A 19,919-nucleotide genomic window follows, 5' to 3' on the forward strand; every position below is an offset into this window, starting at 1 on the left:
GGAGGAAACCACGGAAGAAGCCAAAAAAAACATTGCTGCACATCTGAAGTTTGCAAAGGAGCACCTGGATCTTCCACAGCGCTTCTGGAAAAATATTCTGTGTACAGATAAACACTAAAGATGAGTTGTTTGGAAGGAACAAACAACACTATGTGTGGAGAAAAAAAGGCACAGCACACCAACATCAGAACCTCATCCCACCTGTAAAGAGGAGGGAGCATCATGGTTTGGGGCTGCGTAAGGGCCTGGACAGCTTGCTATCATCGACGGAAAAATGAATTCCCAAGTTTATCAAGACATTTTGCAGGGGAATGAATGTATGGCTATTTTTCCGCCAATTGAAGCTCAACAGAAGTTGGGTGATGCAACAGGACAACGACCCAAAACACAGGAGTAAATTAACATCAGTCCTGACCTCAACCCGATTTAAAATGCTGTGACATGACCTCGAACGGTTCACACCACACGTTCTAAGAATATTACTGAACTGAAACAGTTTTGTAAAGATGAATGGTCCAAAATTCCTCCTGACCATTGTGCAGGTCTGATCCTCAACTACAGAAAACATTTGGTTGAGTTTATTGCTGCCAACCAGTTATTAAATCCAAGGGTTCACATACTTTTCCACCCTACACTGAATGTTTACATGATGTGTTCAATAAAGACATGACATAATATTATTGTTTGTGTGTTATTAGTTTAAGTAGACTGTGTTTGTCTATTGTTGTGACTTAGATGAAGATCAGATCACATTTTATGACCAAATTATGCAGAAACCCAGGTAATTCCAAAGGGTTCATATACTTTGTCTTGCCACTGTATGTGATTATGGCATTAAACCAAATGGCTGGATTGGGTACACATATCCACAAGGAAAGGGAATCTCTGACTGTGTCATGCTGTTTCTGTTTGACCTGTCCTTGTGCTTGTCTCCACCCCCTCCAAGTGTCGCCGATCTTCCCCACTTCCCCACTTGTCTTTTCTGTCTGTGCCAGTTCGTCTTGTTTGCTTAAGCCTACCAGTGGTTTGTCTCAGCTCATTTTCCCCAGTCGCTCTTTCTCGTCCTCCTGGTTTTTGACCCTTGCCTGTCCTGACCAGGTACCTGCTAGCCTGACCACTCTGCCTGTCCCTGAGGAGGCCTGCCATCCTGTACCTTTGTTCCACCTCTGGATTACCGAACTCTGCCTGACCTGACCCTGTGCTTGCCTGTCGTCCTGTAACTTGGCTTCTACTCTGGATTATCGACGCCTGTCTAACTTGACCTGTCGTTTGCCCGCCCCAGTTACAATAAACATGGTTACTTCACACAGTCTGCACTTGGGTCTTACCTTGATTCCTGGTAGATTGTTGGGCAATACAAGGGGAAGAAAGTAATTCAAACACCCAACTAACACTGTATGTGGAAATTAAGATGAAATTATACTGTAACAACACTAGTCGATAGGCACCTTACAATTGGAATAGTGGTTAGGGCGTTCCTCTTTGGGCCTGGTGGTTTGGGTTGCGGACTACTAGTGAACTCATGCTACTGCCTCCGTTCATTAAAATACTACAATAGATACTATTGTTGAATGGCACTGAGTTGGCAAAACAGAGACATTGGAAAGCTACATACTGTACAGCAACAGGGAGGTCTGGATGGCACAGGCATAAGATTATTCTAATCCCTTAATCAACCCTACCATAGTCTACAGTAAATGAAGACATAGCAAAGGTACTTAAGCAGTGACATTTTCTTAAGACTCAAAATGTATCTTGTTTACGATCTGAAAGAAAAGCCGAATAGCAAATGTATCAAAGAGGCCTCTCGAACGCGAGCTTGTACATCCTCTCATTTGATACTCGACCCAGGCAAATAATCGCTGACAGTTCATTGCGATCGAAAGCTTCCTTTATCTTTCAAATGCTTTCAGTATTTAAACGGATCTTGTATGTAGATAGCAGGGGCATACTGTGACAGCCCTGCATTTTTCTGAACCATCTCAGTGCTTCTCCTTCCAATAGGGCGCTTTGCCTTTAATTCCCTATTAAATAGCCAGCATCAGCTGTGCAAAAGTGGGGTTGTGATGGAGTCGTGACTGAGGATGTGTTCAACCCTCAGTTCCCGAAGTGTTTTGTAGCCTAATAGAGCCACTCTTTGCATGACTGACCGACTGACTACAACCTTTTTGTATACGGTATTTCATTTTTTTGATGGGATGTATACTGTCATGATTTATGTAGGTAGTTGAGGACTTAGTAAGAGTTGATACTCTTTATAGTTGTGTGGTAAAATAATTGTTATATTGATTGTATGACTTGATACTGGGTGTGTACGCTACACTTGTAGGAACGGACAAACATTGCGTGACTAAAGTCACTTGAGTTCCCTGAACTCCTTTACCGGGCTGGACTCTTACCGGGCTGGACTTTTAGGCCCGAGGTACAGGACATTTCTGGAGGAACCAGAAATCATTGTGTTATTATTATATGTGTGTGTAATCATGTATATTGGTAATACAACCCACGCAAAAGAATAGTTGTTTTTTAAGTTCATTCCAATGTTTTAAGGGTTTATGAAAAGTGTATTTCCATCCTGACTTTTCCATAAGTCCTTTTGTATTGGTGTAGACTTGACTGACCAGATGGGACTCATTCCCATCTCTCTGGACCTCTGACAGTCTCTATGGGGGTGCCACAGGGTTCAATTCTCGGGCTGACTCTCTTTTCTGTATACATCAATGATGTTGCTATTGTTGCTGGTGATTCTCTGATCCACCTCTACGCAGACGACACCATTCTGTATACTTCTGGCCCCTCCTTGGACACTGTGTTAACTAACCTCCAGACGAGCTTCAATGCCATACAACTCTCCTTCCGTGGCCTCCAACTGCTTAAACACAAGTAAAACTAAATGCATGCTTTTCAATCGATCGCTGCCCGCACCTGCTCGCCCGTCCAGCATCACTACTCAGGACGTGAACAACTACAAATACCTGGGTGTCTGGTTAGACTGTAAACTCTCCTTCCAGATTCACATTAAGCATCTCCAATCCAAAATTACATCTAGATTCGGCTTCCTATATCGCAACAAAGCATCCTTCACTCATGCTGCCAAACATATCCTCGTAAAACTGACCATCCTACCGATCCTCAACTGTGGTGATGTCATCTATAAAGTAGCCTCCAACACTATACTCAACAAACTGGATGCAGTCTATCACAGTGCCATCCGTTTTGTCGCCAAAGCCCAATACACTACCCTCCATTGCGCCATGTACGCTCTCGTTGGTTGGCTCTCGCTTCATGCTCGTCGCCAAACCCACTGGCTACAGGTTATCTACAAGTCTCTGCTAGGTAAAGCCCCGCCTTATCTCAGCTCACTGGTCACCATAGCAGCACCCACTCGTAGCACGCGCTCCAGCAGGTATATCTCACTGGTCACTCCCAAAGCCAATTCCTCCTTTGGTCAACTTTCCTTACAGTTCTCTGCTGTCCATGACTGGGACAAATTGCAAAAATCTCTGAAGCTGGAGACTCACATCTCCCTCACTAGCTTTAAGCACCAGCTGTCAGAGCAGTTTACAGATCACTGCACCTGTACTTAGCCTATCTGTAAACAGCCCATCTATCTACCTACCTCATCCCCATACTGGTATTTATTTATTTATTTTGCTCCTTTCTACCTGCACATTCATCTTCTGCCAATCTACCATTCCAGCGAAGCAGAGACTGTGAAGGAGTTCATGGGGAAGGTGGAGTGTAGAGTAATGAGGGAGTTGCTAGCTTGGTGCTTTAGGTACAAGATTCGTCCGACGGAGCATGTCGGGGATTTGATGGCACCTGGGTCAGCGCTCCATACTCGTCCTGAGGTGCGTGTTAGTCGTCTGGTGAAAAATGTGCCATCCTCACGCACTAGGCCTCCTGTGTACCTACCTAGCCTTGCACGTCCTGTGCCAGTCCTGCTCTCAGGCTCTCCAGTACACCTTCACGGTCCAGTCCATCCTGTGCCATCTTCACATACCAGTCCTCCGGTAGCAGCTCCCCGCACCAGGCTTCCTGTGCGTGTCCTCGGCCCAGTACCACCAGTGCCAGCACCACGCATCAGGCCTACAGTGCGCCTCGCCTCTCCTGCGCTGCCGGAGCCTCCCGCCTGTTCAGCGCTATCAGAGCCTTCCTCCTCTACAGCGCTGCCGGAGCCTCCTGCCTGTTCGGAGCAGCCTGAGCTGCCAGTCTGCATGGAGCAGCCAGAGCTGTCAGTCTGCATGAAGCAGCCAGAGCTGTCAGTCTGCAAGGAGCTGTCAGTCTGCAAGGAGCTGTCAGTCTGCAAGGAGCTGCCAGTCTGCAAGGAGCTGTCAGTCTGCATGGAGCTGTCAGCCTGCATGGAGCAGCCAGAGCTGTCAGTCTGCATGATGCAGCCAGAACTGCCAGTCTGCATGGAGCAGCCAGAGCTGTCAGTCTGCATAGAGCAGCTAGATCTGCCAGTCAGCCATGATCTTCTAGATCTGCCAGTCAACCAGTCTCTTCCAGATCCGCCAGCCAGCCAGGATCTACCGGAGCCTACTACCTGCCTGAGCTTCATCTCAGTACTGGGCTTCCTCTCAGTACTGGGCTTCCTCTCAGTACTGGGATTTCTCTCAGTCCCGGGCTTCCCCTCAGTCCCGAGCTGCCCCTCAGTCCCGAGCTTCCCCTCAGTCCCGAGCTGCCCCTCAGTCCCGAGCTGCCCCTCAGTTCAGTGGGGTTCTGGGTGAGGACTATTAGGCCATGGTCAGCGGCGAGGGTGGATTATCCCAGGACACGAAGGGGAGGAACTGACATTAATGGAGTGGGGTCCACGTCCCGAGCCGGAACCGCCACCATGGACAGACGCCCACCCGGACCCTCCCTATGGTTGTGTGGTGCGTCCGGGAGTCCGCACCCTGGGGGGGGGTTCTGTCACGCCTTGGTCATTGTATTTTGTGTTTTCGATATATATTTGTTCAGGCCAGGGTGTGACATGGGTTTATTGTGTTGTCGTATTGGGGGTTTTGTAGGCATTGGGATTGTGGTTGATTAGGGGTGTGTCTAGTATAGGCTTGGCTGCCTGAGGCGGTTCTCAATCAGAGTCAGGTGATTCTCGTTGTCTCTGATTGGGAACCATATTTAGGTAGCCTGGGTTTCACTGTGTATTTCGTGGGTGATTGTTCCTGTCTCTGTGTAGTGTTAACCTAAATACAGCCTGTCTGGTGTTCTCGTTCCGTTTGTTGTTTTTGTATTTATTAAGTTATTTCATGTATCGTCATTTGTTTCATTAAAGACGTGAGTAACCACCACGCTGCATTTCGGTACAGAATGACTGGAATTCTGATAGACTTTGGATTTTAATATAAATATATAATTTAATCGTATGTAGTAGAAAGCAATGTGTTAAAAGAAGCCTACATAACCAACCCATAAGTAAAATTTAACATCCATAAAGGCCAGCTATGTAAACTTTAACATTGATTTATCTTAGATGTCGTTCAATTGGTAACACACATTTTTGTCTTCTAATGCCTCTTAATTAAGGGGAAGGTAACTGAATGTAATCAGATTACGTTACTGAGTTTGGGTAATTAAAAAATGTACAATTTTGTACACTAGTAACTGTAACCGATTACATTTAGAAAGTAACCTACCCAACCCTGGCTGCAGCCTTAATAAGACAGACAAAGCAGGGTTTGATATGTATGAGCATGGCAAGAGAATATTCAAGTCGCTGAGGAGGTTGTAGTTATTTACTGATGCTTTAGGTCCACTGCCTCCAGTGCAATAGGCCTGAACGGAAATATTCCACACGATTCCCCCTTAAGGGGATGGAGCGACCCACAGCATCCTGGCCTGAGCCGATCACATTTTCCCCTACCCTTCCCTTGTTTGCCGGGTTTCTCCTGAGGAGAAGCTCTTTGCGTCCGGGTTTAATTGGAGGAGATCTTTTGCAGTCGAGGAGGAGAACGTTCGCCAGGAGCGTCTTTGAATCTACTGGGCCGCTGCTGCAGTCTATTACCACGCAGCCCAAAAAAAACCTGACATGCACTTCACCTCCCAAGGTGAAGTACATTCTCTTTGGTGTGATTTTGAATATGTGTTTATTAATTAAATGCAATTCCAGGGCTTTTAATCTGTATCTCCCAGTCTCTGGGCTGCTCCATGGCCATTTTTCAGGGCAGGAGGTGAAAGTCATCAGGTTGGCAATCACCAGTGCTTTCTCCTGGCTCGCCTTCAAGCGACACCACTACAGCTATTCTCACCGAGACCACACACACACACACACACACACAGACAAACACACACTAATTATGGAGAAAATGAATCGTCTGCCTTTCATACAATTATGTAGATGGGCTGTGGCATGAACATCTCTTTTCATTCAAGCCAGCAGAGCCCTTTATGTGCCGAAAACGATATGAGCAGACATCTCTGATTCTAATGAAGATGATAAAAGGAAAAAAGCTCTCGATTTCTCTTGAATGGAGCAGTACCACAAAGTAATACAATACAATTTGCATTTATATAGCTAGCACTCTTGATGCTTTCATTTATTCACCCCCAAAAATGTCACTTAAAAAGGGAAAGGAGTTTCTGGCATTGACACTGAAAACAATCCAAAGCTATCAAATTCCTTTCCGACCCTCAAAAAAACAGACCTGGGTTGAAATACTATAAGAAATTAATCCAATATTTTGAATGGTTGCTTTAGCCTGCCTGGGGTGCTAAATTTGCAGGGTTTGAAGTTTTGCGAATAATCTATTAGTTCCATTGCATCAGGCAAGCTCAATCAAGCCCAGCTTAATTTGAAATTGTTTAAATAGTATTTGAACACAGGTCAGCTAAGAGCCTGGTGGTGAGTTGGGGTAATTGTATTGGATCTTTCAAATATTGGCATTCTAAATTACCATAGGAATTCTGTCGTGTCCTTTTAGGGATGAGAGGCTCTCCGACAGACAGAAAAATAAATTATGAAATGTGGAGGTGCTTCTCCTCCACCTGAGCACAGAGCAGAGGGAGGCAGTGGGAGCCAAAGTGAGACGATGACAGAGGCTCTGCGATAGGGTTGCTCAGGGTTGCTTTCTCACTCTTGCTTTCTCTCTCTGTCCCTCTCCTCCACAACACAATAAACTGAGACGCTATATTCTAGGGTATTTCTAAGGCACAAAGGATTCGGATGCTTGCTGTATACACAGATGCCTCAAACAAATAGAATCAGAATCTGTGTTTCAATACATGCCAGTGCTGATGGAAAGCATATAAAATGAAATATATGAAATGCAATGAAATATAGTTGACGTCGGAACCTTACATACACTTAGGTTGTCATTAAAACTAGTTTTTCAACCCTTCCACAAATGTCTTGTTAACTATAGTTTTGGCAAGTGGGTTCGGACATCTACTTTGTGCATGACACAAGTCATTTTTCCAACAATTGTTTACAGACAGATTATTTCACTTCTAATTCACTGTATCACAATTCCAGTGGGTGATAAGTTTACATACACTACGTTGACTGTGCCTTTCAATGGCTTGGAAAATTCCAGAAAATTATTTAATGGCTTTAGAAGCTTCTGACATCATTTGAGTCAATTTGAGGTGTACCTGTGGATGTATTTCAAGGCCTATCTTCAAACTCAGTGCCTCTTTGCTTGACATCATGGGAAAATCAAAAGAAATCAGCAAAGACCTCAGAAAAACAATTGTAGAACTCCACAAGTCTGGTTCATCCTTGGGAGCAATTTCCAGACTCCTGAAGGTATCACGTTCATCTGTATAAACACCATGGGACCATGCAGCAGTCATACCATTCAGGAAAGAGACACCTTCTGTCTCCTAAAGATGAACGTACTTTGGTGCGAAAAGTGCAAATCAATCCCAGAACAACACCAAAGGACCTTGTGAAGATGCTGGAGGAAACAGGTACAAAGTATTTATATCCACAGTAAAACGAGTCCTATATCGACATAACCTGAAAGGCCGCTCAGCAATGAATAAGCCACTGCTCCAAAACCGCCATAAAAAAGCTAGACTACGGTTTGCAACTGCACATGGTGGCAAAGGTCGTACCTTTTGGAGAATTGTCCTCTGGTCTGATGAAACAAAAATATAACTGTTTGGCCATAATGACCATTGTTATGTTTGTAGGGAAAAGGGGGAGGCTTGCAAGCCGGAGAACACCATCCCAACCGTGAAGCATGGGGGTGGCAGCATCATGTTGTGGGGGTGGCAGCATCATGTTGTGGGGGTGCTTTTCTGCAGGAGGGACTGGTGCACCTCACAAAATAGATGGCATCATGAGGCGGGACATTATGTGGCTATATTGAAGCAACATCACATGACATCAGTCAGGAAGTTAAAGCTTGGTCACAAATGGGTCTTCCAAATGGACAATGACCACAAGTATAATTCCAAAGTTGTGGCAAAATGACTTAAGGACAACAAAGTCAAGGTATTGGAGTGACCATCACAAAGCCCTGACCATAATCCTGTAGAAAATGTGTGGGCAGAACTGAAAAAGCATGTGCGAGCAAGGAGGCCTATAATTGGCGGCAGGGTAGCCTAGTGGTTAGAGCGTTGGAGTAGTAACCGCAAGGTTGCAAGTTTGAATCCCTGAGCTGACAAGGTACACATCTGTCGTTCTGCCCCTGATCAAGGCAGTTAAACCACTGTTCCCAGGCCGTCTTTGAAAATAAGAATGTGATCTTAACTGACTTGCCTTGTTAAATAAAGGTTAAAAAACGAATTTACACCAGCTGTGTCAGGAGTAATGGGCCAAAATTCACCCAACTTATTGTGGGAAGCTTGTGGAAGGCTACCTTAAATGTTTGACCCCAGTTAAACAATGTAAAGGTAATGCTACCAAATACTAATTGAGTGTATGTAAACTTCTCACCCACTGGGAATGTGCTGAATGAAATAAATCATTCTCTCTACTATTATTCTGACATTTCACATTCTTAAAATAAAGTGGTGATCCTAACTGACCTAAGACATGGAATTTTTACTTGGGTTAAATGTCAGGAATTGTGAAAAACTGAGTTTAAATGTATTTGGCTAAGGTGTATGTAAATGTCTGACTTAAACTGTATTATATTGAATTTATTTGTATTTTATATTGTTTTATTGACTGTACACACAAAATAACCCATGACCTCAAAGGAACATGTGTACATCTGAAAGAACTAGATAGGCTAGATGGAATTTTCACTGTATTACTTATAGCTATCAAAGGGAAAGATGGAGCTACTACCATATTGCTTATGCCTATCAGATGATTTCAGATCTACACAAAGTGCCTCCGTGGCGAAGGGACTGTTTTTGGACCAAGCCTCTTGTCTTCATCTTCCAAGTCAGCAAGAGGCTTATATCCATAAGAACCATTCATGAATGACAAGAGTTTCCTAATACTGCCAATAAGAAGGCAAACCTTCTGACTGGTACACAGCAGCCCTTTTCAGATGCATAGACCAAAATCCAACAATTGATTCCCAGCCTTCCAATGCTCATTACTAAGTTATCTCAAAACTTTACAAATGGTCTAGCTGTTACGCCCTGACCGTAGAGAGATTTTTATGTCTCTATTTTTATTTTGGTCAGGGTGTGATTTGGGTGGGCATTCTATGTTCATGTTTCTATCTTTTCTATTTCTTTGTGTTTGGCCAGGTATGGTTCTCAATCAGGGACAGCTGTCTATCGTTGTCTCTTTTTCCCTCCTGTGTGGGATCTTGTTCTTCGTTTGTGACCAGGTAGTTTGCACAACGAAGCTGTTCGGTTGTCTTTTTCTTTCTTTATTGTTTTGTTTTGTCTAAAAGTTTCACTTCAACAATAAATGTTACAACTAGCTGTTCCACCCTGCATAAGAGTGAGCAGTGACCTGGCAAACAGCTCTATTTTGTTATTCTGTGAGATCTCTTGTAAAATTAATTTGGGAGATGGACTACTCAATTGGTCATGTCTCTATTTGTTTCCTATAAAGGGAGAGATTGTATGTAAGTCAAGTAGACCGAGACATCGTCAAATGTAATTTAATATGAACTTCCCCTGTTACCTTTCTGAACAGGGCTTCGAACCAGTGGTTATTATAACAGTAGGACTACTGTTATAACAGTTTTAAGTTGTTTCCAATACTAACCAAGGCTTTGCTTCCGTGATGGGAATGAGGGTACATTGACACATTAGTCGTTTAGCAGACGCTCTTATCCCGGGCAACTTACAATAAGTGTGTCAACAAAGTCAAGCACATAACATAATCGTTGCTAATAAAACCTGTTACATGAATTACTTTCAGGGTCATCTGTATTGTATTCCTGTCCGCCTGGGACACAAAGTTTCAAAAATAACGTCATACTCGCTAAGCTAGCGTGCTTACATTTACCCTACCATAAGGTTGTTGTTTACAGTAACTTCTTCACATCTCACATGAGAGAATACGTGTAACACTTTACATTAAGTTGCTCTTAACACTATTATTACTACAGTTACAAAATTGTTACATATTACTTCAGTAAATACTTAGCAATTACATAGAAATAGATTTTATTTTTTTTATAACAAGTTGAACTTTTCCACATTTTTCCATACAACGTCCTTTAAATAAAGAGGGATGATTGAGTCTTAAGTATTGAATTAGAGCTGCGTGGCATCCATCAGCTCTCGGTCCCACCCGCTGTAATTAAATTTTCCCAAACTAAATCCCATGTACTGTCTTGGAGTGTGTCGGGCCAAAGCCCATCACTCAGGATATGACATGCATTTCGACGCCGCTTATTTGATAGGATGGTTTATGTGCTGACGAACGGGCACATTCGTTGAGGGGAGAAAGCAGTCAGAGACTGATAATTGATGTGTGTTGGCACGACAACGCCATATTCCTTCATCGGGTGACATTTACGGAGGGGCCAGTTGAGATGTGGGGTTAGCTGCGATACAGGAAGTGAAACGGACGAATACTAAATTAGCGTGTCTGAAACGAGCTGGGTTTGTACTCTCGCTGGCATAATTGGTGTTCGCCACGTGCCATTGGACAAACGAGGAGGCTTGTGTTAGCCAGGTTCATTTGTCTCCCTTTATCACTGTTGAAATATATTGTGTTTGATAGATGCACACACACATGAACACCCACAGATAGACACGTTCACACAGACACATGTACTCACAAACAGACACACACACACACACACACACACACACACACACACACACACACACACACACACACACACACACACACACACACACACACACACACACACACACACACACACACACACAGCCTTTGATAGCCTGGCTGGCTGTCTCTGCCTGGCTGTCTCTATCTGTACATACGCCATGGGTATATATAGGAGTTGGCCATCTTTCGGACATTTGAGAGCACTAAGTTTTTACAGCAGGGTTAGGGTCAATTCAGGTTTCCATTCTGTTCAGGAAATGAATAGAACGTTTCCCATTCGGTCAAAAAGTAATAATGTTAATTCAGTCTGTTGAAATGATGTGGAGACATTAGTCGGCTCAAACATTTTTTGGTGGCGGGTTTGTGTCTGAAATAACTCATAATATGGGTCTTAACACTGTCATGACCCATATATTTACACTTGTTGTGACTTAAATTGCATTTTTTATGGAGGGCTATGACACCAATATAAGATTTTCAAAACTCATATTTATTCAAATGAAGACAGATTATTATTCAAATGAATTTTTCCCTGGCAAGAATTTATTTAATTTGAAAGTTTGTTTCTTAAATAATGAATTCTTTACAGTTATGTATATTTTTTTTAATCATATTTTGACATTTTGACACTGTCATGGAGCATTATGATCATCCTGTGTCACTTTACTTGGAGTAAGAAATGTATGCCCTCATATCAATCATCAGTCAAAAAGAGTGGGTGTTGTCCTTATCCTGAAATATGTGCCTGCATTAATCCCAGTCATCAGCAAGAGAGCATTGGGGGTAGGTGCATGTCTGACATCAACCAACTTCTGTACCCACACTACTTTTAGCCTATATTCAGTACTAACCCAGTTTGTTCTCTATGAGCTGTTTCTTTAGTCTGTTTTCTTTAAGCCACTTCAAGCTTGCATTTGTTATACATTTCTGGTGGGCCTTTATCTAAGCAGATAGCAAATATATTGTCCTCAGATGTGACATTGTAATATCTAGCACTTTTTTGTTCTGTGGAGCGATAAGAGATGCCCACTAGCCTTGGAAGACAGACATGAGCCACAAGGGTCATATTCTGTGTGGACTTTGTGTGCTCAGCTCTTTTCTGACATTGGTAAAAGCAACATCCTGAGGACCTGACCATCCTAAAGGGATATATCCTGAACTGAGAGACATTTGTAACTAGCCACTTCTCCACACTGATGTAGGATTTTAATTTGATCACCCTTTTGTTGCTAGATAATTTTCCTGAATGACTGCAGCAATGATAGAGCTAATACATGCCAACAAGTGTTGACCTTCAGGGATGCATGCATTTATTCATACCCTAAACCCATGTGGGGTAGGCCTACTCTCAGATGCTTTTGGTGACTCTATAACCTCGACAGGTGGCATGCCATTCTTGGCGCTGACAGTCTGCCCTATCAACATTCAATGGTACTTTCTGTTCATTCCATAGTGACCAAAGGGGAATCATGGGGGGTTGTAAAAACAGCTACTACGTCCAAGGAAGGCACCATTGCGTGCAAATTACCCACTCCCGACTGAGTTAGTGACGAAAAATAACAACACAGGACTCTTTCAATTGAAATGACTACATTTTAAATCTTTTAATTAATGAGGATCCATGACTGATGTTCAGAAGTTGCATTTTAGAGCCGTCAGAAACCTCTGAAAGTGTCATTATTTATGTTTTAACCATAACATTTTACTGCCTGTTGTGTATTTTCCATCGGTGTGACATACTATCCTATGGGGTGGAGCCAATAAATGAAAAGAAAAAAGGGGTTGTCTTGAACAAAATGTAAAAAATATTTTTTTTTATGGCATATGGCAGCTTTTTACTTTTCCTGAAGCCTCATTTTGACCAGCTAAAAGACTAACCATCGGTCAAGCAACATTATAGACGAATTGCTGCGCCAAAACAGGTGATATTAATATTTTATATTGGAAAATGTACAGGGAAGCTAAGTTGTACACCTGTACTCGATCAAGTCCTGAGGGGGAGAAAAAAAAGGAGTTCTACACAACATCAATACACAGCCATGACCCCTACCCCGAAATGTATATGTTTAAACACGTGTTGGAAATACAATAATTGCACAACAACACATTTGATTGTAAGACAAATTGAATTGTAACATGTTAAAAATGCATTCTGCCCTGTCTTTGATTTCACGAACATCTGAAAAAAGCTTGTGAGGAGAGCATTTTTACTTCCCAAATACATTAGTATTTGTATTCCAAATGTACTGAAAGCACATTATTAAGTAATTTCACTTGTACATTCCCTTTTTTTGTTTACACGACTATAACCCTTGCAAACATGTCATATTTTCGGTCATATCTCAATGGCCACTAGCTATTTTGGCCTTGACGGAACTGATGTCCTCACCTATTCCAACTCTAGCATCCCTTGAGCAACTTTGAACAAATAACACAATGGCTGGAAACTAAAGCAGAAAAATGTTGTAAATAGTGTAACTTAAGTAGCTGCGGGCTTCACTTAGAAAAGAGCATTGAGCTGTGCCATGGAGACCGTCTTGTTATTGGGACTGCGAGCCTTTGCCTATAGAGAGGAGGGCGGATATGGAATAGACTTCTGTGTTTTTCTCCTTGGTTCATTACTGTAAATACACAGATGACTGAGCAGATCGCAGAACAAAACACAACCATGCCCCCCAAACACACACACACACACACACACACACACACACACACACACACACACACACACACACACACACACACACACACACACACACATTTGTTTAACTATTAAAATTATATTTTCCCTAACTTTAACCCCTAACTCTAACTCCTAACCTTCATTGTAACCCTAACCCCTAAGCCAATAATAGCCTTTTTCTTTGTGGGGAACTGCGAAATGGCCCCCATTTGTCTGGATTTTCCTTGTTTTACTATCCTTGTAAGTACTTCTGTTCCCCACAAGGATAGTAAACCAAACACACACACAAACTCTCTTTTCATACTCCTGAAGAGTCTGGAGAGGGTTGACTTGAAAATTATGATGGTTTCAATATTAGAGGAGAAAAAGCTAAGAGCCTTGTGACCCAGGTGCCTCAAGAGAGCGAAATTAAATAAAGCTTTTCAGTCAGAGAAAAAGTGTTTCTCTATTTGAAACAGAGGGAAAGAAAGAGCGGGGGTGGATGGGTAGAGAGGGAGAAGGGCAACATAGATTTCCTGTTTGAGATGATATAGAGCATTTCTTTTCAATCTCCAGATACCAATGAAGGCTGCTGAGGGGAAAACGGCTCTAAAATAATGGCTAAATTTGAGTTTAATGGCTGGAATGGAATTATATCAAACACATGAAAACAAAACAAAAATGTGTTTGATACCATTCCATTTACTCCATCCTGTCCGTATTATGAACTGTCCTCCCCTCAGTAGCCTCCACTGCCAGACACATATTACAGTCATGAATGTATTGTAGTATAATTATTTTCCATTGAGAAATGAAAACAAGCCCAAAGATTACATTTTTTATTTTATTTATTTCACCTTTATTTAACCAGATAGGCAGGTTGAGAACAAGTTCTCATTTACAATTGCGACCTGGCCAAGATAAAGCAAAGCAGTTCGACACATACAACAACACAGAGTTACACATGGAGTAAAACAAACATACAGTCAATAATACAGTAGAAAAATAAGTCTATATACGATGTGAGCAAATGAGGTGAGAAGGGAGGTAAAGGCAAAAAAAGGCCATGCTGGCGAAGTAAATATAATATAGCAAGTAAAACACTGGAATGGTAGATTTGCAGTGGAAGAATGTGCAAAGAAGAAATAGAAATAATGGGGTGCAAAGGAGCAAAATAAATAAATAAATACAGTAGGGGAAGAGGTAGTTGTTTGGGCTAAATTATAGGTGGGTTATGTACAGGTGCAGTAATCTGTGAGCTGCTCTGACAGCAGGTGCTTAAAGCTAGTGAGGGAGATAAGCATTTCCAGTTTCAGAGAATTTTGTAGTTTGTTCCAGTCATTGGCAACAGAGAACTGGAAGGAGAGGCGGCCAAAGGAATAATTGGTTTTGGGGGTGACCAGAGAGATATACCTGCTGGAGCGCATGCTACAGGTGGGTGCTGCTATGGTGACCAGCGAGCTGAGATAAGGAGGGACTTTACCTGGCAGGGTCTTGTAGATGACCTGAAGCCAGTGGGTTTGGCAACGAGTATGAAGCGAGTGCCAGCCAATGAGAGCGTACAGGTCGCAGTGGTAGGTAGTATATGGGGCTTTGCTAACAAAACGGATGGCACTGTGATAGACTGCATCCAATTTATTGAGTAGGGTACCACTCTAGTGGTAGCATGAGACGGATTCTACAACCCACACAAGTGGCTCAGGTAGTGCAGCTCATCCAGGATGGTACATCAATGTGAGCTGTGGCATGAAGGTTTGCTGTGTCTGTCAGCGTAGTGTCCAGAGCATGGAGGCGCTACCAGCAGACAGGCCAGGACATCAGGAGACGTGGAGGAGGCCGTAGGAGGGCAACAACCCAGCAGCAGGACCGCTACTTCCGCCTTTGTGCAAGGAGGAGCACTGCCAGAGCCCTGCAAAATGACCTCCAGCAGGCCACAAATGTGTATGTGTCTGCTCAAACGATCAGAAACAGACTCAATGAGGGTGGTATGAGGGCCCGACGTCCACAGGTGGGGGGTTGTACTTACAGCCCAACACCGTGCAGGACAGTTGGCATTTGCCAGAGAACACCAAGATTGGCAAATTCGCCACTGGCGCCCTGTGCTCTTCACAGATGAAAGCAGGTTCACACTGAGCACATTTTGACAGACGTGACAGTCTGGAGATGCAGTGGAGAAGGTTCTGCTGCCTGCAACATCCTCCAGCATGACCGGTTTAGCGGTGGGTCAGTCATGGTGTGGGGTGGCATTTCTTTGGGGGTCCGCACAGCCCTCCATGTGCTCGCCAGAGGTAGCCTGACTGCCATTAGGTACCGAGATGAGATCCTCAGACCCCTTGTGAGACCATATTCTGGTGCGGTTGGCTCTGGGTTCCTTCTAATGCAAGACAATGCTTGACCTCATGTGGCTGGAGTGTGTCAGCAGTTCCTGCAAGAGGAAGGCATTGATGCTATGGACAGGCCCGCCCGTTCCCCAGACCTAAATCCAATTGAGCACATCTGGGACATCATGTCTCACTCCATGGGGCGGCAGCGTAGCCTAGTGGTTAGAGACTTGGACTAGCAACCGGAAGGTTGCAAGTTCAAACCCCCGAGCTGACAAGGTACAAATCTGTTGTTCTGCCCCTGAACAGGCAGTTAACCCACTGTTCCTAGGCCATCATTGAAAATAAGAATTAGTTCTTAACTGACTTGACTAGTTAAATAAAGGTAAAATAAATAATAATAATAAAAATCCAACGCCACGTTGCACCACAGACTGTCCAGGAGTTGGCGGATGCTTTAGTCCAGGTCTGGGAGGAGATCCCTCAGGAGACCATCAGCCACCTCATCAGGAGCATGCCCAGGCGTTGTCGAGAGGTCATACAGGCACGCAGAGGCCACACACACTACTGAGCCTCATTTTGACTTGTTTTAAGGACATTACATCAAAGTTGGATCAGCCTGTAGTGTGGTTTTCCACTTTAATTTTGAGTGTGACTCCAAATCCAGACCTCCATGGGTTGATACATTTGATTTCCATTGATATTTTTTGTGTGATTTTGTTGTCAGCACATTCAACTATGTAAAGAAAAAAGTATTTAATAAAAATATTTCATTCATTCAGATCTAGGATATGTTATTTTAGTTATTTTAGTGTTCCCTTTATTTTTTTGAGCATTGTATATTAGTTCAATGATATACAGTGCCTTCAGAAAGTACACACCCCTTGACTTTTTGCCTTTTTTGTTGTGTTAGCGCCTTAATTTCAAATGGGTTAAATTGAGATATTGTGTCACTGGCCTACACACAATACCCCATGATGTCAAAGTGAAATTATGTTTTTAGCATTTTTTTTTTTACAAATTCATTAAAAATAAAAGCTGAAATTTGTTGAGTCAATAATGGTGGTGGCTGCATAATGTTATTGGTATGCTTGTCATCAGCAAACACTAATAAAACACTAATAAATAAACGATATAATACTAAGCACAGCCAAAATCCCAGAGGAGAACCCGGTTCAGTCTGCTTTCCAACAGACACTGGAAAACAGGAATTCATCATTTTATATATGAGTAAATCAATAGTGTCACTGGTTTGATTTTGAAGTGCTATTGCCGCTTTCCATGTTGTCTGTAGCTTGTGAGGTGTGGAAACACTTTGTTGCTTTTATGAATTTTGTCTTGCTGCTTTTTGTTCTATGTTGCTCTGTCTGTATGCTACGTCTTGCTTGTCCTATTTGCTCTGTCTGTATGCTATGTCTTGCTTGTCCTATTTGCTCTGTCTGTATGCTATGTCTTGCTTGTCCTATGTTGCTATTGTCTATATTGTAATTGTTTTCAATAACCTGTCCAGGGACTGCGGTTGAAAATTAGCCGGCTGGCTAAAACCGGCACTTTTACTGAAACGTTGATTAATGTGCACTGTCCCTATAAAAATTAAATAAACTCAAACTCAAACTATTAACACAAAGACATGTAAAGTGTCATCTTTGATATTGTCTCAATAACTATCTGACTCCCACAACCTCAAAATGTGTTTGTTTAGTTGTCTGGGGGGGTGTTATTGAGTGCAGAGCAGAGGACCACTTTCCATTGTGACAAATGGAAAATAAAGCTGTTTTATTTTGTAATATAACCTCATCTCTACCCCTGTAGCTGCACTCAGACGTGGACAAGGGTGAAGGGCAGGTGAAGTACGTGCTCAATGGCCAGGGAGCTACCTCCATCTTCACCATTGACGAGAACACTGGTGATATCCATGCCACCAAGCGTCTGGATCGCGAGGAGCAGGCTTACTACACACTCCGGGCTCAGGCCAGGAATCGCGAAAACAACCTGCCCGTGGAGCCTGAGTCCGAGTTTGTCATCAAGGTCCAGGATATTAATGACAATGAGCCCAAGTTCCTGAATGGACCCTACTCAGCCAGGGTCCCCGAGATGTCCCCAGTGGGTGAGTAACATTAAGTGACATCAACCCAGCTGGCAAAACCGAGCAAAAATAGTTTTTAGTTGAAGATATCTCATTTCAACCATCTAATTTCAACCAGTTTTTCCTGCTGGGAAGTCCTATGGAATGGTGCAAAAAATGCATAGTGGGTGACAAGCAATAGGCATACACTGTGTAGCATGGAGGACGTTTTGTTTAACTTTCTTACCACACTGGACAAAAATATGAACGCAACATGTAAAGTGTTGGTCCCATGTTTCATGAGCTGAAAAAAAAGAAAATAGATGCCAGAAATGTTCAATACACATAAAAAAAAATTTCTCTCAAATTCTTTGCACAAATATATTGACGTCCTTGTAAGTGAGCATTTCTCCTTTGCCAAGATAATCCATCCACCTGACAGGTGTGGCATATAAAAAAAAAATGATTAAACAGCCTGATCCTTACACAGCTGCACCTTGTGCTGGGGACAATAAAACGGCACTCTAAAATGTGTAGTTTTGTCACACAGCACAATTCCACCGATGTCTCAAGTTTTGAGGGAGTGTGCAATTGGCATTTTGACTGCAGTAACGTCCACCAGAGCTGTTACCAGAGAACTGGATGTTAATTTCTCTACCATAAGACACCTCCAATGTTGTTTTAGAGAATTTGGTAACTGCCTTACAACTGCTGACCATGTGTAACCACGCCAGCCCAGGACCTCCACATCCAGCTTCTTCACCTGCGAGTTGATCTGAGACCAGCCACCCGGACAGCTGATGAAACTGTGGGTTTGCAGAACCGAACAGAGTGCCCCCATGGTGGCGGTGGGGTTATGGTATGGGCAGGCATAAGCTACGGACAATGAACACAGTTTTGTTTTATCGATGGCAATTTGAATGCACAGAGACACAGTGACAAGATCCTGAGGTCCATTGTTGTGCAATTCATCCGCCGCCAAGACCTCATAGTTCAGGATGATAATGAATGGCCCCATTTCCCAAGGATCTATACACAATTCCTGGAAGCTGAAAATGTCCCAATTCTTCCATGGCCTGCATACTCACTAGACATGTCACCTATTGAGCAAGTTTGGGATGCTCTGGATCGACGTGTCAACAGCTTGTTTCAGTTCCCTCCAATATCCAGCAACCTCGCAAAGCCATTGAAAAGGAGTGGTACAACATTCCACAGGCCACAATCAACAGCCTGATCAACTCTATGCAAAAGAGATGTCACACTGCACGAGGCAAATGGTCGTTATGCTACTGACTGCTTTTCTGATCAATTTACCTTTTTTTATCCCATAGAGTTATGTCCACGCACCAGCGGGAATCTAATTAGCATTAAAAAAATCAGCATCACTGTCAGTTTAAGATAGAGATATCTTGGATGCTTTTGCATCGGATGCTTATGAATCCACCGCATTTGCCGATGTCACACTTCCGCATCTACGGTGGAGTAGAGTGGTATTTGTCAGACCATGAGACATCCCGAAAATTGGTCTCCTCACAAAATTGTCTGTAGCAACCGAACGGGAAGCAACGTCAGCACAATATCTGTTCATCGGGAGCGTCAGGAAATGGGTTTCCATGGCCAATCAGCTGCACACAAGCCTAAGATCACCATACGCAATGTCAAGCATTGGCTGGAGTCACCGCCATTGTAAAACTTCCTGGCGTTGGACTTTGG

The 19,919-nt window shown here is 43.1% G+C and overlaps 2 protein-coding genes across 3 annotated transcripts in view; one reads left to right on the forward strand and one right to left on the reverse strand.

The window, feature by feature from the left end:
- Positions 1-19,919, reverse strand: part of LOC118402460 (protein disulfide-isomerase TMX3) — a 435,969-nt gene that overhangs the window by 99,649 nt on the left and 316,401 nt on the right. The window lies entirely within an intron of this gene.
- Positions 1-19,919, forward strand: part of LOC118402461 (cadherin-7-like) — a 175,343-nt gene that overhangs the window by 35,274 nt on the left and 120,150 nt on the right. The window contains exon 3 of the mRNA XM_035800677.2: positions 17,954-18,248. Within this exon, the coding sequence (XP_035656570.1) occupies positions 17,954-18,248 (295 nt within the window). The remainder of the gene's footprint in view (positions 1-17,953; positions 18,249-19,919) is intronic.

Source organism: Oncorhynchus keta, chromosome 23 (assembly GCF_023373465.1).
Source record: "Oncorhynchus keta strain PuntledgeMale-10-30-2019 chromosome 23, Oket_V2, whole genome shotgun sequence".
Lineage (NCBI taxonomy): Eukaryota > Metazoa > Chordata > Actinopteri > Salmoniformes > Salmonidae > Oncorhynchus > Oncorhynchus keta.